This window comes from Pelobates fuscus, chromosome 5 (assembly GCF_036172605.1).
Source record: "Pelobates fuscus isolate aPelFus1 chromosome 5, aPelFus1.pri, whole genome shotgun sequence".
Taxonomy (NCBI): domain Eukaryota; kingdom Metazoa; phylum Chordata; class Amphibia; order Anura; family Pelobatidae; genus Pelobates; species Pelobates fuscus.
The window spans coordinates 78132505-78149918 of NC_086321.1; the positions used below are offsets into that span (position 1 = coordinate 78132505).

Here is a 17414-nt window from a genome sequence, read left to right on the forward strand (position 1 = left end):
AACATACCTCCAAAAAATATGCAAATGAATTACATGCAAGCTTTTTGGGGAGGCTATATCTACTAAACTGTAAACAAAAAGGCGAGGGGGGGAGGGAGGGGGAGGGGATGTCCCTTTAAACCTATCCTAACTCAAAAATAACACATAACTTTTATCAAATGTTTTAATGCAATAACAATTACAAATAACATACATAAAATTAATATGCAAATGTGAATTTAGTAACAACAGGCCCAAAACTAAATTTGGCAATAAAATAACAAAATAATATAGTTTCATTTTAAATAGATTTTATTTACCATATAGTACTTTATTACATCACCAAATTAATCAAAATAAATACAATTCTTTTAAAATAAAAGGAGACATCCCTCCCTGCACAAGGCCACATGAGGTCAAGCTATTCAAGTCTCCTACTGGCATTTCAGATTATTTAGGACACGACACACCAATCCAACCACTTGCTCAGTCAAGTGAAAAATTCTTCAATTGTAATATCATCAATCCTAAAATGAACTCTCCAAATGTCTTCAATTGGCTGGGTAACACAAGGCTGCAACAGAAAAACATTAACTTGTCAAATAAGGTGTTCCCATTCTAACCTGTTCTTATTTTGGACTGAGGGTTGTTCTACGGCTTCTACATAAGTTCAAAAATTTTGCCAACCAGTGGGGGCCCTTCACCTCTGGCAAAAGTAAACAAATTAAAATAAGCTTTGTAACAAATGCCCAAAAATGGTAAAAGTAAAAAGACTGAAATGGGGAGGGAGTTGGTGTAAGTGACATTAGAAAGTCTCCCAAAAGTCCCACTTTTGGTGGGACAGTTCTGATCTCAGAGTCCTGTCCCACTAAAGTTCCTAGTGTCCTGCAGTTGGCACTAAGACCATGGTTCTGAAAGCTGGGGGTTTGATAAGGCAGCTAGCCAGTTGGTGGGCCCACCCCTTACAGGCATTGATAGTGACGCAGGTCATGTCACTGGTGATGCCCACCAGGTCCCCAAACATCCTGTTTTGATTTCCCAAACCAGATTGTTGGGAGACATGTTATGAGGGGGGAAAAGGGCAAGTGATAATGAAAAGTTTGCTAGTAACAATCAGAGTTATTCACTAAAGTGGGAATTCAAAGTGAATTTCAAATTTAAGGCCAAAGTAGCCAAATTGGGTGACTTAGAGAATATATCCAGTATTTTTACCTTAAATTTGAAATATTTTACTTTGAATTTCCAGTTTAGTGAATAATCCTAAGGGACAGGAAAAATACTCTTTAGACATGTCTGAGATAAGTAGTTTTTGCCAAACTAGTAACTTGGGACTTCAAATCTTGAGCCCCTGGTTCCACATAAATTATTTATGTGGGCAAAATTAAGTAAAGTAGAAAAAGAAATGAACACACACATTCATCTACAAAGATCCCATAGTGCTCTCTACAATACATTCTATATTCTTCTTTAATTTTAATATAAACCACTAGTGGAAAAATTAGGACTGCGTTTCTCTATAGAAAAAGGTAAAAATAAATCTACTATACCATTCAGCAACAAAATCATCTGATTTTAAACCGATGATTCTCGTTGATGAGTGCTGAACACCCCAATTTGAATATATCTCTTAAATCATGAAGCGGATTTGTTGAAATGTCAAATGTCAGAAACTGTGTTGAATTACCTGCTGTCAAAATGAGACAAAGTGTTAAGAAATAAAGATGATTATTTCTGTAAACAATTCACTTTAAACTTCAAGCCTAATGTTAACCTTACACATCAATACGTATTCCGTGCTTGGTCGTCATCATTTCCCTGGTCCCTGTTAGATACATAATGAGAGAACACAGATTTGGTAAGGATGCGGTGATTGCCACATACAGCCAATATGGCAACGGAGCAGTCTTCCCAAACGGACAGATCCAAAGTCCATGACGAACTCCATCCCGAATGTGGTGGGAAGTCCAGGATATGAACAACATCCACGGTAGGAAACACCACGAGTCTTTGAGTCTCAACAACTGCATTAGGAATTTCAGACTGAGAGCCACAATAGGGATCAATGTGGAGCAATGAAGAGGTGGTCGTTGTGGGAGGTTCAATGCAGCCTACACACACCAAAAAAATAAATAAATATATATATAAAAAAAGTTCACTCAGCCTGTGGCACAGTCATTACAATAAAATTAACATGAAAGAATAATGAAGAATTAATTCCAAGATCAAGCAACTGCTCAATAGTTGTAACAAAATTATATCACAAAAGCAACATACATGGAAGCAGATTATAGCCTTGATTTAATATTTTGAAAAATATTTTAATATTGGAATATTTTTGATAATTCTTTTATACATTATATATTTCTTGATATTTTAATATTAAAAAGAAAAAAAATGCTTACAAATATTAATAAGTCAGTTGAAAATTGTATCCAAAAATATAAAATTGAGTCCTATGTTTTCTAAATCACTAGTAACTAATAAACAAAGAAAATATACACACACACACACACACACCCTCCCCCAAACAAACCTGTAGAAGACTAAGACTAACATAACACACCGACTACATGAGGTGAAAGGGGGGAATCAGCAAACCCAAAATCTACAACATACTGCCTACAGTGTTGGGTCATAGGAAAGAGAAATGCAATATTACTATACGAGTTTACAGCAAAAATCCCCAAATACATTCAACAAACCCAAAATTTGAAAATAACAAAACACGCAAAAAAAAGCTCTCGGCATTACAAACAAATCATAGACTGCTAACAACAGTGAACATCACACAGGCAACAGTGGGACTATAATCATCTTCAAGTATAACCTGTCAATGCCTGAAAAATCAGCCCCCTCCAAAGCCTCGAAGGAACACTCTGGTCACCATAACTACCTTATCTAAATAAACTTGTTATGGTGCAAGCAGGCCACCAGGCGCTCTTTTACCATGGGGCACTAAACCATTCTCAAAAGGTTTAACCCCCAAAGGCTACCTCCAGAGCCGGATCTCCTGGTTCCAGAGTGGCAGTCACTGGCTAGAACAATCAGCTAACCATCTCAGCCTGCAGTAGCTCTCCTTTCATAGTCCACGCTTCTAATCACTCAGAAGCAAGATGCCTCTGGGGGACCTGAAGAACCGACACTGGAGGCAGCCTTTGGGGTTCAACTGTTCGAGAACGGTTTAGCTCCTTAAGGTAAGAGAGCGTCTGGGAGCTTCATGGCACCATAACAACTTAATTTAGATGATGTTGTTATGATGACCAGAGTGTTCCTTTAACATTCATTAATCTAAGCATTAAATGGACCATATTTTGTTACATTCAGAATTATTTTAAAGATGGATTTAAAGGAATTCTTCACACCACAACAATATAGGAAAACAAAACTCTACCTTTACACCTGCACAAGGGAACAACACCAAACTAGATAGCTATATTGAAAGCTTCTGTCTGAGAATAATATTCCTGTAACTACACAACAGGAAAAGAGCCTGTACAACAAGCATGTCAAACTCAAAGTCTAGCACAGGCCACATAAAAAAGGTTTAAGTTTATGTGGGCCGCAAAAAAAAAAAAAACATTACATTTTCATAGAAACGTAGGTTTATTTTGAAAATTACAGTATTAAAAAAAAAAAAATACAGCATCCCCCTCTACTAAACCACAGTGCCCCCTATACTAAATTCCAGTCCACCCCCTCTACTAAACCCCAGTTCTCCCATAATATACTAAATCCCAGTTTTTCCCCTATATACTAAATCCCAGTCCTCCCCCCATATAGTAAATCCCAGTCCTCCCCCCATATAGTAAATCCCAGTCCTCTCCCATATAGTAAATCCCAGTCCTCTCCCATATAGTAAATCCCAGTCCTCCCCCATATAGTAAATCCCAGTCCTCCCCCATATAGTAAATCCCAGTCCTCCCCCATATAGTAAATCCCAGTCCTCCCCTCCATACAGTAAATCCTAGTTCTACCCCCATATACTAAATCCCAGTCCTCCCCTCCATACACTAAATCCGAGTTCTCCCCCCATACACTAAATCCCAGTTCTCCCCCATACACTAAATCCCAGTTCTCCCCCCATACACTAAATCCCAGTCTCCCCCCCCATACACTAAATCCCAGTCCTCCCCCCCCATACACTAAATCCCAGTCCTCCCCCATACACTAAATCCCAGTCCTCCCCCATACACTAAATCCCAGTCCTCCCCCATACACTAAACCCCAGTCCTCCCCCATACACTAAACCCCAGTCCTCCCCCATATAGTAAATCCCAGTCCTCCCCCATACACTAAATCACAGTCCTCCCCCATACACTAAATCACAGTCCTCCCCCATATACTAAATCACAATTCTTCCCCATATACTAAATCACAGTCCTCCCCCCATATACTAAATGTGACGTGGCGTTGCGTGCCTCCATGCACCTCCAGTTACTCCACTGTCCAGTCGCAGCCAATGCAACACTGACACACACACACACACTCAGTGACAGACACTCACAGACAGACACTTACACACACATACTTTACTTTATTGCTCCCTACCTTTTGGAGCTAATGTGGGGCATCTACCTGGGGTCCTTCTATCTGCTCCTCATTGCACCCTCGCACAGTTTGGTGATGCCAGAATATGACATCATATTCCGACGCCCGGTTTCACTACAGATGGCGCGCAAGGGAGCAGTGAGGAGCAGGAATACTGAGCTCTCCCGCTGACTGTCTCCCCGGCCGGTTAAGTTTTAGCTGAGTAGGCACCTGCAATGTGGGAAAAGCAGGAACCTACTCTGCTATAACACCAGCATTTACTCGCGGCTCGCCGGGCCGCAAAGATGGTCCTTGTGGACCGCAAGTTTGACATGCTTGCTGTACAACCTCAATTAGGGAAGGAATGTGCTGAACAACAAAAGAAACAACTGAAACATCACCATGAAACCAGCTGACACAGATCATGAACACTCAGGTCTAAACAGGCAATTATCCCATCAAAATTTTGAGCCCTGCTGACTGTATACAAAGTATCAATAGAAATTTTAGGGCGACATTTATGTCTAGAGTAAAAGCATGTCCATTAGCGGGAAAACCACTGAATATTTATGGAACATGCGGTGTGGAGAAATAGAATATGGAAATATGGACTGTGGCTAGGCATAAAGCTACGCTGGGTTAGAGGCAGGACCTTTCGTAGGAGCAGATTACAGTGCTTTAAAATCAATTAACTTACTGATGCTAAAAATACATTCATGTTCCTTTCAACTTGTGCTTGGTATCCAAGGAAACCACCCACATGCATGGAATATTGCCCAACAACTACATATACATATTTAATTATAGTAAATATTACAGGGTTTATTCACAGAGTAGTACATTGCGGTGAATCAATACCAAATTTACTAAAATTAGAACACGTCAGAATAAATTCTGCAAATCTATTTTCCCCCAATTTATTTATGTTGTTCTCAGCTCTGTCATTTCTTTCAATTGACTCAAATAACTATTTAGTCATGAATACACGTGACATGCTTCCGTGCAAGTGCAAAGCAGACCTCATGTAATAAACAAAAGCAGAACTCAAGCATTATTGCACTATTAACAATGTAAATATTTTATAAAATATAAATGCCAGTACAACACACTTGCATTACAAAATGCAGCTCAGCACTCTAAATCAGAATGCCCACTCTTATTAAAATTAAAAAATAAATGTAAAAAACAAAAACAACAAAAAGAATACAGCCCATTTTACCCCACAGATTTACACACAGACACACACTGCATCCACTACACTAACCCAAACAGTGCATTCAATATACACACTGCATTCATTACACAAACACACACCCTACATCCACTATGCAAACTGCATCCACTACACGCTACATCCACTGCACAAGCACACACTGTATTTTTTAACATTCACATTGCATCCATTATACAAACATACACTCTGCATTCACTCCACACATACACACACACACACACACACACACACACTCCATCTTTGTGGACAGACGCAGCTGTATAAGGGGCCCCAAAAAATCTGATGGCAACCCTGGGTGTTATTAGGGACTAAACATGTTCTACCAAATAATTCAGCAGGGGAAGGACTGGAAGCAGGGGATGGCACAAAGCAAACGCAGGATCAATTATAATGGGGAGTTACATGTGAGCAGTCAAACGTAAATGCAAACCTTACAAGTGTCCCTTTTTCAGATGTTCTTTGTTGAAGCTAAAATTTCTCTCTCCATCCTTATGTCCCTCTTTTCTATGAGCTTCATATTGTTGGTGTATCTGAGTGAGCTGAGCCCCAAAGCTCACTGTCCCTCGGCGCTGGGTTGCGGCTCCACCTTCTCCTCTGTTAGGTGTTGAGCGGGTGCTAATGCACATGCATGGCTAGTGCCGTGTGCGCATTAGACCGCCCCATAAGAAAGCATTGAATCAATGCTTTCCTATGGGGAAAAATCTGATGATGGATGTCCTCAAGCAGAGCATGAGGACGTCTAGCATCAGATGCTGGACCAACGGTCCATTTGGATGCAGGAATTGCCTCCAGTGGCTGTAGACTTAGCACTCCAATGTAAACATTGCAGTTTCTCTGGCACTGCGATGTTTAACATTGCAGGACTAAGGGCAATAAGCACACTGTACCCAGACCACTTCAATGAACTTAAGTGGTCTGGGTGCCTATATGGCCCCTTTAAAGTATCCCTCTTTGTCAATTAGAACTGTTGGGCAATGTATAAATGTAATGTGGCAAAACAAACCATTTTCCTTAACAATACATTACTCTATACAGAACACAATAACTTGCCACCGACAGTGTATTTTTACAAAATAATAAATGTTGCACTATAAAAAAAAAAAAAAAACTATAACCTGATTAAACCCATTTTGTTAGAGATGAAGAATAGAAATCTAAAAATTGGAGGCAATGGCGCACACCTCGTGCTTCCTATTAGAGCTTGGAGATTAACTGCCAGTTCTATTCTTATTTCAGTTTGTATGAAAAATGTCTCAATAAAGAATAGGAGACAAAACAATCACATTACCACAGCTACATTTCAGCTCTAATTATCTCGAGCACAGAAAATGGTGCTTATCGTGCGATCACTCACAAAATAACAGCCGACGAATGGAGACAAAAAAAGGCATATTAAGGATTATGATGTCTCATTTGTGCGTAGCCTTTCTGACCTACTAACTATGCCGAGATAAGAAGGTACTTCTCAAAATCCAAGTGAGTAACTGATTTAAAAAAAAAAAAAAAAAAAAAATCCTCATATCTGCATTAAGTTACCAGGCCACCTATTCACATGTTTAGCTCCTTAACAAGAAGTTATTCTGGACTATATCTCTCATTACTCCCAATCTGTGTAGATGATCGCAATCACAAGAATAAATACCTCTTATATGTGGACAGGGAAGTGGGACGTTACATTACAGGGGAACTCCCTGATGGTCTGGTGAAATTTGGCAGGCTGCCAGGTGCTATGTAGTGAAGAGGGGACACAACCAACATGATCATAAGCTTTTGACAGCTCCTCTCTCCAACTATCATGAGTTCAGTCTGCGAGTCCTGCAGAGCGTTGCCATAGTAAACGGTGTAAACACTCTAACAGTCGGGGCTCACAGGAGTTGGAGAGAGCTTCCTGAAGCAGAAGGTTGTGTGTGCTGGTCCCCCTCTTTACTATACTGGCTGCCGAGGGCCCGCAGGAGCAGTGCTGGAACCAACGTAGAGAGTTCCTAGCACAAGGGTGGCCAAGATGTAGATCCCATCTGTTGTGCAGATATATTAAAGCAGCACTGTCAAGGCCTGGGGACTTTGCAAAGACCCCCGACAGAGACGTCGCTGCTGGGAGTCTGGACGTTGGGTCATTAGACCCGTACCTCTCATTAGGCCCCTCAAACAGCTTGTAACCATTGGGACAAATCACAAGGAGGTGGAGCCAAATGAGGGGGGGGGGGCTTATATGAGAGGCAGAGCCTAACACTGAACACCCTGCCGATCCGTCTCTATCTAGAGCGTGCACCCACCCAGGATCGGCACTACCAGGGGGCAGCAGGGAAAGGAGAGTTGGAGAAAGAGATTGGAAAAAGGTAACTACGGCATGACAGTGCTGCTTTAATCAGCCTTCATTAAAATTTATACAAAGTGGACTTTGCAACAGAGCAGAAATTTTAATGAGTCTTTATTGCATGTGCAAAAAAACATTGAGGCGTGGAAATCAGTCAAATACATCCATACATTAATTATAACTGGATTATAAACCCATTACAAACTAACACACTGACAATTATACAGCTTCCCCAGAAGCTATTAACTGCAGGAGTTTAATGCTTTCATCTGCTTATAAAGTGCCTGAATCAAGGCCCGCTGTGCAAGTTACAATTCATAAATTTCTTAAATAGATATTTGTTACAATAAATTCACTGCCAGAAGAGACTAGTGACAATTTTATGGGTTACCATGCACCCCCCAAATGCCTTTGATGCACCCCTGTTGAGCTAGGGAGCTAGAGAAAGTTTTAGTGCATGTTTGTGAGTAGGAGTATTTTTGTGTGTTAGTGTATGTGTGAGAGTGTGTATTTGTGTCTGTAACTGTGTGCGTGCATATTTATATTTGTGGGGAAAGTTATGGAGCTCTCCCTACACCCCCACATTTTAAATTCTAGAAGCACCCTTGGAAGAGACTCTAGAGCAGCGGTTCCCAAACTGTGTGATGGGCACACAGGGGAGACGCAAGTTAGTTATTTTCCCGGTGCTATGATGATAGCACCGGGAACTGTGCACTGCCCCGCAGGCTCTGCAGGATCAGAGATCTCCCTCTCCGGCCCGCTAGCACTTTGCTGACAGCCGGCAGGGAGGGAGAGAGGACCTAGGGGAGCTCTAACCTGCAGCTCCGCCGAGTTCTCCTCTCACGAGCTCGGAGCATTTCCGCGGTTACCATGGCAACACTCCGAATCTCGCGAGTGAACGCTAGCAGCTTCTGAGGCTGCTAGCGTTCACTCTCTCCACTGGGACCACCAGGGATTGCAGGAAACATCCTCCCTCCCAGACAAATTTAAGCAGGGAGGGGGGGGACATAATTTTTACTTTTAATAAAAAAAATAAAAAAAAAGTATATATTTATTAATTTGCCCTCCTACTCCCACAGACCCCACACCACACATTATCCCCCATACACACACACACACACACACTCACACTCACACACACACACTTCACCCCTATATACACACACACATTGCACCCCACACACTACTGCCCCTATCCCGGCAGACCACAGGAAAGTTGTCAAACTGTTCTTAAACCTGGGAGGGCACTACGGCACTACTGGCACCATAACCACTACAACATAATGTAGTGGTTATTGTGCCTGGATTGTTTCTTTAAATAATCTACCAGTGCCACTCCAAAGATTAGGGGCCCAGTATATGCCGCAGCACTGTACGTATATACAACCTAGAAAATAGTTTTGACTTGGGGTGCCTTGGAAAAATATTGAAATATTAAGGGCGCCTTGAGCCTAAAAAGTTTGTGAATCACTTCTCTAGAGGCTGGAGATGGTCCTTCATTTAATATACTGTACTGTGGATAATGCATTAATATTTTCAAAATAATATAACAGAGTATACTTGCCTTTGAAAGTCTCAGTATCTGCATATTTTACAATTGATACAAGGGTGTGGAAATACAAAATAAATTAAAAAAAACTACCGGGGGAGGGGGGGGGGGGGGGGCGGAGACAAAAAAAACTTTTGACAATAGGCTGGAAAACTTTTAACACCAGGAATAGGCTGAGACCACTCTGGAAATTCTGGTTACTAATGATAAAGGGACACTCCACTGCCCAAATACAAAACAAAGAAAAGTCTGTGTTTAGTAGATATATCCCAAATGAAAGTTACATGCATTTTTTCATTGGGGATATACCTAAAAGCAGCTTTCAAAACTGCAGATCTCTTGTCTGCTGCCTTTGCAAGCTCTCCCTGCAATTGCTCCCTCTTGAGGTCAGTGCAAATAAGCTAACAGAATCAGGAATTAACAGGACCAGATGTCTGGTTGACAAGCCTGGAAGGTGTCACCAGTATAATTTATAAAAGTGCCAATTTCTATTTAAATCTGCACTTTTTACAAAATGAAAAAAATAGGGCACACGCTTCCCACGCAAAGCTTTTCAGCAAGATAAAGTGCTTTGGGGTCTGGCGTGCCCTTTTAAATGAAAACACTGCTATATAGCATGAAACCATAGGCACAGCAGGGGTTTATAGCATGCATTTAGAAGCCATGTTAACAGAAGTTGCTCACTCATGAAACATATGGTGGTTTTCACTGCCTCAATTGTGAATATTTTGGGGGGGGGGGAGATATATTTCTCAGAAACACATGCATATGTTTCCAACAGGATCTTGTTTTTCTTCTAGGGAAAAAAAAAAGTTACAAATAAAAAAATACATAGAAAACCCAACATAATTTATTGTATGATGTATTTTTGTATCCATTAGGAAGTTGAATTTGCATTTGAAAGATCATTACATTTCAAGACAGGCATTGATGAAAATGGTTTAAAAAAGGAAGAAAAAATTCAATGTTGAATGGTAATTTTGGCAATGATTAATATATATTTTTTAAATGTCAAGACGTGGAACAATTGTGGATATTGATGACCACGCTGTGTTGAAAAATGTTATTGTTAACTACCAATCTAATTCTACATGGTTTGTTGTATTCTTACTGTGGAGAGAAGAACAGTGTGTCTGTAAGAGGCAGGGAGTTATACACCTTGATAATATTAGAACTACGTAAGTGCTGATCATCTGACATTGCATGATTGTTTTCAAGGGCAAAGGAAAGGGCACTAGAAGGTAAGCCGAAGGCACAAAATGGAACGAAGAGAGAATAAGACAAAACTATGGAAGAGAGAGCAGCAAAACTGAAACAAGATTTATTAATCAACAGATGTTGACGCACAAATATACACTAAATACAGACAGCCAAGAATAGCAAGACATTAAAGGGCCACTATAGTGCCAGGAAAACACTCGTTTTCCTGGCACTATAGTGTCCTTAGGGTGCCCCCACCCTCAGGGACCCCTCCCGCCAGGCTGGATGGAGAGGAAGGGGATAAACTTACCTCTTTCTCCAGCGCCGGGTGGGAAGCTCTCCTCCTTCTCTCCGCCTCTTCGGCTGAATGCACATGCGCGGCAAGAGCCGCGCGCGCATTCAGTCAGTCTCATAGGAAAGCATTTACAATGCTTTCCTATGGACGCTGGCGTCTTCTCACTGTGATTTTCACAGTGAGAAGCACGCAAGCGCCTCTAGCGGCTGTCAATGAGACAGCCACTAGAGGCTGGATTAACCCAAATATAAACATAGCAGTTTCTCTGAAACTGCTATGTTTATAGAAAAAAGGGTTAATCCTAGCTGGACCAGGCACCCAGACCACTTCAATAAGCTGAAGTGGTGTGGGTGCCTATAGTGGTCCTTTACGTAATCCTTTAAGTAAAAGATCTACTTGGACCCATAACTAGCCACTGTTTAGATTGTGTAGAAAAAAAAAAAAAAAGTTCCCAGGTATTTTAAGGGGTCTTTGGCACCAATAATTTTTTTTAAAATGTGACATAAAAAATACATTTTCAGAAGTATTCTAAATTTAACTGTAAATGCAGTGCTGCTAATAGACACAACTATTAGTCAGGCTCTATACAGTGCAATTAGAGAGCCCGTACCTCCCTTACCTTTAGTGAAAACGAACTAGCAAGGAAGAAGTGATCGAGGTCAATAACAGATGCAAAAAAGCCAGCGAGGATAACTTCATAAAAGTCACTTTTCTTCCGGAGACCAATCACAATCGCCCAGGACCACATGCCAATTACACCATGTGTGCCATTGTCAGACAGGGCTCTCAGCCAATCGTTTTGCTGGATGAAGGGAGCTTGCTGAACATTGTCTGCCAAAAAGCAGAAGACGCTCAATCCTAAACTTGAAACAACAGAAGCGGTGCTGAAAGTTTGGAGCAGGGCACTAGCCTTCTCCATCTCTGAAGCCATTGTAGATGGAAAGGCACAGTCTCTTCACCAGGGTACATCCAGCCCATCGCAACTTAACCCTGAATCATTCTGAAAAATACAACATTACAAAATATGGTGTAGTTACCATCTAATGCAGATACACAGTAATACGTTTTTATTTCTAAATTTTCCCAGCTTAGTAATATTTGCCTCAAATATGAATTCCCCTTGTAAATTCTCCATTTAGTTAAAATACCCGTGTTTCCTTACCCAGTCACAGTTTAGTATGTTCTTTATTCATTTCAGCTGAGAGGTGAAAGTATTAGAACAATAGTAACATTTATGAGCCAACTATTTCTTCTTTCAAGGAAAGCTCCCAATACATTTTATAAAAGGTTATCAATTTCTTTACTTTTAGTTGTTGTTTTTTACTCTTACAATGTCCTTACAAAAGGTTAAAAAGTACTTAGATTTTTTAGTAAATGCCTTATCAATATTTTAATAAAACACTCCATAACTGTCAGCATGCTGTAGTGCTTATGGTGCCAAGAGTGTCCTGGCATCCCCCCCCCCTACATTAGGAGTATTCAAGCTGTTTTAGAACAGCTGGTCAGGCTCTGCGCCTCCACTACCTGAGACATGAAGTCTAGGCCATTGGTCCAGAGCATCAGACAATCACTGAAAGATTGTCCATTATGTTTAGGACAGCTAACGGAAGCTCCTGCTTAGGAGTGTCTGGCTCTCTGTTGAAGGTAGTGGAGGTGGGGAGTGGCACCAGGCGAACCCAAGGCAAGAAGTCAACCCGTTCTGCAACAGTTTGGCTACTTACAATGGGGGAGCACCATGATAATGGTAATGGTGCCTGGAGTTTCAGCAGCCCGGTCTGGAGCTGTGGCCCTTTAACATCGCAACCATGACCTCTGTTTAACGGAAACCTGTGAGAAAGTGACAGCCTGTCATCTTCTCCCAGAGAGATGTGGAGCCGCGCTGGAGGGGGAGGCATAGATGAGGGACACAGGAAGACAGATGAGAAGGCTGCAGAGGAAGCGGCACAGGCTGCAAGAGCCAGCCCCCAACTCCGAACAGCCTCAGCCAGCACACTGGACACCAGGGAAGCCACCATCTGGCACCCAAAAGGTAGGAAACTGGTGGGTGTCTATAACGGTGTATATTTTGCCCTGTGTACCTGTGTATTTGTACGCATGTCAATGTATGTCTGTGTCTGCATCTGTATGTCTTTGTCTGCATCATGCTCCCTTGACAAAGGCTTTTCAGCCGAAACGTTGGGGGTTTCTTGATTGACTCTGTCCCTGCTTCTCACTGAACTTGGTATGGTTTTTTGCATTTTTTATATGTCTGGGTTTTGATTATACTAGTATTACAGTGGTCTGTTTGCATGATATTTCTTTCATTTATATATCACGCATTGCGCGTTCATATATGTCTAGAAATGTTTTTCTGGTAAATGCTTTGTAATAGCATGACTTTGTATCTTTGTTGATAATATTTAAAGAGAGACAGTCCTATAGTATATACCCATTTAATAAAGATTTTTTCATATATATATATATATATATATATATATATATATATATATATATATATATATATATATATATATATATATATATATATATATATATATATATAAAAAGATTTATGGTTGTGCTCCTTACTCTATTCACATTGTTATGTATTTGGGGTTCTTCAGGGGATAGAGCCTTATGTGGGTGAGCACATTTATTGTATTAGCTTTCTCCTGGGGCTATTTTGTCGTTTAGTCGAGTGTGCCCACCTTGTCTCATTTGCATCTGTTTGCCTGTCAGTGTGACAGTGTATCTGTATATCTGTCAGTGTGTGAATTTGTGTGTGTGTGTGTATTTTTACATGTAATTTGATACATTTACTTAGATAGTGAGGTTCTAAAAAACGATCTGTGGCCTAAAAAAAAATGTCAGCCTATTTTAATTTTGGCCCTTACCTACGGTCAAGTTGGGCAGGTCTGACCTCGAACATATTATTTTGCTGGCTTCCTATGATGGGAGTTGTAGTCTATTAAAAACCAATCAGAGGCCATGGTTGTTTTCTAGCCCTGATTAAATCCTCACGAGACAAATCATGCAGAGCCAGCTTTCAGTCTCTGATCCCAAAGAAAATCAATCCCTAAGGAGTCGCTTCAGTATGTTGGTCTGTCTGCGACCATCACTTATCCAACACTGCACTATAGTGTAGCGATTTGTCAGCCGACACATTTTTGAAAGAGCTGAATATTTCAGGATCAGGAAGGTAAACCCCTGGAGAGATTTTTGCTATGTTAGAACATTCTGGATCAGATGTATAATTAATACAATGAAAAAGAAACAGGTCACAAGAATTTTTTTTAAAGAGAAACATCTACCACTGACTCCAAATACACAGGTACTGTGGTTTAGAGTTTACCTCACTGATTTATACATTTGCTTTTAAATTTTTCACACCTCACAAATACATATTTGTTAATTATTGAGGATAAACAGAATATATATTATTTTATTAAATCAGATGCAGGATATAGAGATGTGAATATCTATATATATATAATTACATCACTAAAAGTGAGAATTAAAGTGAGTTTCAAATTTAAGGCAAGTGTAGTGGACTTAGAAATGTTTTCCAGTTTAGCTATTTTAACTGTAAATTTGAAATTCACTTTGAATTCTTACTTTTGTGAATAGCCTTATTAATGTTATAATTCACACATCAAAATATATATATTTAGAGATGCACTCTTCGGGTTGAAACGTCGATCGGATGATTGTAAACTTTTTGATGTGTTAAATATCACTTTATTTTTTCAAAGACCGAAGAGTGCATCTCTACTTTCTATATTATATATACCTTCAGCGTGGGATTGCACCAGGGCACCTACTAGGTTATTAGACTGATTGAAAGGGTGAGTGCCATCATACTTGTATGTATGTATCTATCATATAGGTGTTAACTATAGGCAATAAGTAAACAGTATTAAAAATCCTGGGAAGTGAGCGTGTGCTGTGTGATATTTAGTCAATAAATTGCACAAATAAATATAAAAATCTGGACCCAAATGTTCTCGCTGTTGACTGCATGCATAGCTTTACACTGGCGTTTAATCTGCTATTCCAGTTCTAACATTTCTCAGTCCAGCTGCTCTGTATAACATTTCTCATGAACATGCAAAATTGACTAAGTGAATTATATATAAAGTGAGATTTTTCCACTTCCAAGCTTATTTCCGGCTTGCCATAGTTCGTAGCAGCTGACATCTCAAAAGGTTGCCATCATATATGCCCCCCAAAAACGGTATGCATATATTTCAATGAAAATTATATATATATATATATATCTGTATGGAAATAAAAACTAGAAACTATAAATTGTTGGATGAGTGGATGAACAGATGGATGGCTGGGGCAAGGGGTTAATTTATAAGAATCTATTTTACTGATGATCAGGCGGACTGTACAGCATTGACAAGAACTAACTGGCATATTTACATGGCAATGTGTTTGTGCCAAAACCTCTAGCATTGAAAGGGTTATGGTTATTAGATTAAATAAATAAAGAAATCAGAAGTATAGCTTTGGGGATTCAGGCGAGCCAGCAGATTGATGTGCATATTAAAATGATAAAAAGCTACCATGCATAAGCAGTATACTGTATCCTTCCAAGGTCAGGGATAGGAGAAATCATGCAAAGCATTCAGCTGGTCTCTTCACGTCCATCGCAGACTGAGTCATTGTATGGTTACTTGTATTTGGAGCAGCCAGGATTGTTCCTTGGTTTAAATATATAATATATGTAGAGCAATATTGAACTTGGACTGATTGATTTTAGAAGAAAATATGTTAATACAGTGGAATAAATATGTTTTTATGTTGTAGCTCCACTCCGTTCTGACATTACAAATTCATTACTTACTGACACTCATTCCTTTAGCCTCATTAGATAGCGTAGCTAGTGATATTTAGATAATTACTATTTTACTGACCAATGCCTGAGATGATCCTGCATTCTAAATTACTCATGATTAACCCTAAAATATAAATATGGGATTACAGATCTATAAGATTTTACCATTTAAAGAAATTGATTTTTCAGCAATTAATTTAGATTCACATTCAAACATGCCCTGGTACAAATGAACTAGTTGAATGCCATCATGCCCCAGAGTTTACATGCCTCAATATTGATCTGATAATTGTGAATTGCTCATATTATATGTGTAGTTAGGTCTAGACTCTTGAGAGGCGAGTGGGAGGGAGCAGAAAGATTTATTTAACCTTGTATGTGACAAGGAGTGTCTGGGTCGTGTTTTATTACAAATAATTATATTAATCCACCAGTGATGGCCAGTTCTGACACTATATAGGTTTGTAAAATTAATTTCTAGTAATTCTCACCCAACCTGCAGGTAAATGTAGTTAATTAACATCTGCAGTACCAAGGATAGCCATCACTGCCCAATACATAGCAGAAACAAAATTATATAAATATCATTGCATATTGCTTATATAAGGGTCCAAACATGAATATGCTACACTCTGCAATGCCAGCTGCCCTGCTGTAGCGCTGTAAGGTTAACCAGAGCCCTTTATTGCTTTATATACTGTGCCAGCTAGAAAACCTGAATGCCAAGGGGCACAGCAAGAAAAACTGGGGGTATATATCCTGAGGACAGCTTAAATAAAACTTTAAAAGTCCCAATTCATGAAATCCCAGCAAATAGGAGAATACATGAATATATAAAAGCTGCATACTTTCCATATCAACAAGTTTCTGTTACAAAACAGAGAATAAATATTTATATATATATATATATATATATATATATATATATATATTTTTTTTTTTTTTCCTCTCTCCAGCTTGGACTAATCCCCTGGAGTCACTGTGTTAATTTAATTAGTAGCCAGGGAATCCACCCTCCATGGGAAACCTACCCACTGGGTTATAATGATGTGGAAGTGGGTGGCACTGCCAGGCTTACCTGCTGCCCTCCATGTGTTGCCAAGGGAGGGGATGGGGCTGTGTTGCCCCTGGTTACCAGTCAGTAGGTGCTGAGTGCTGGGACCCTTCCTGGCACTGAATGGGCTCAAACTGTCACAGCACCTGCAGGAGCACTCTTCCGGGAATCTCATGCACGACGCGCACGGGGATTGGATAGTCCCACCAGTAGCTGGCGATTGGCCGCCTTCCCCTTGCCTTGTGATTGGCTAAGACGCACGCAGTTGCCATGCTGCCCCGCCCACACGCCAGTCCCAGGCTGAAAGCACAGAGCATCACTGCAGAGGATGCACAGCTGGGAAAGGACTCACATTGTCTGGAGCAGAATGTCACTGTCACTTAGTCATGATTGGATTCATGATTGTAACCTGTCACTTATCTGCATGCATCTGCATGCTA

At 40.2% G+C, this 17414-nt stretch overlaps 1 protein-coding gene across 3 annotated transcripts; it reads right to left on the reverse strand.

The window, feature by feature from the left end:
* Positions 1-237: 237 nt before the first annotated feature.
* Positions 238-17148, reverse strand: TMEM267 (transmembrane protein 267). Of its 3 annotated transcripts, none has more exons than XR_010090932.1 (4): positions 16999-17148; positions 11718-12098; positions 1527-2087; positions 238-553 (listed from the first exon to the last, which is right to left on the reverse strand). XR_010090932.1 is itself a non-coding variant. In XM_063456871.1 (4 exons), the coding sequence occupies exons 2-4, from the start codon at positions 12027-12029 to the stop codon at positions 466-468; spliced, it is 732 nt and encodes a 243-aa protein (XP_063312941.1). In that variant the 5' UTR covers positions 12030-12098; positions 16999-17148; the 3' UTR covers positions 238-465. The 3 variants fall into 3 exon arrangements, 2 of the variants coding, with proteins under 2 accessions (XP_063312941.1, XP_063312942.1); XM_063456871.1 differs by having other exon boundaries at positions 1756-2087; XM_063456872.1 differs by having other exon boundaries at positions 238-2087.
* Between the last annotated feature and the right edge of the window lie 266 nt (positions 17149-17414).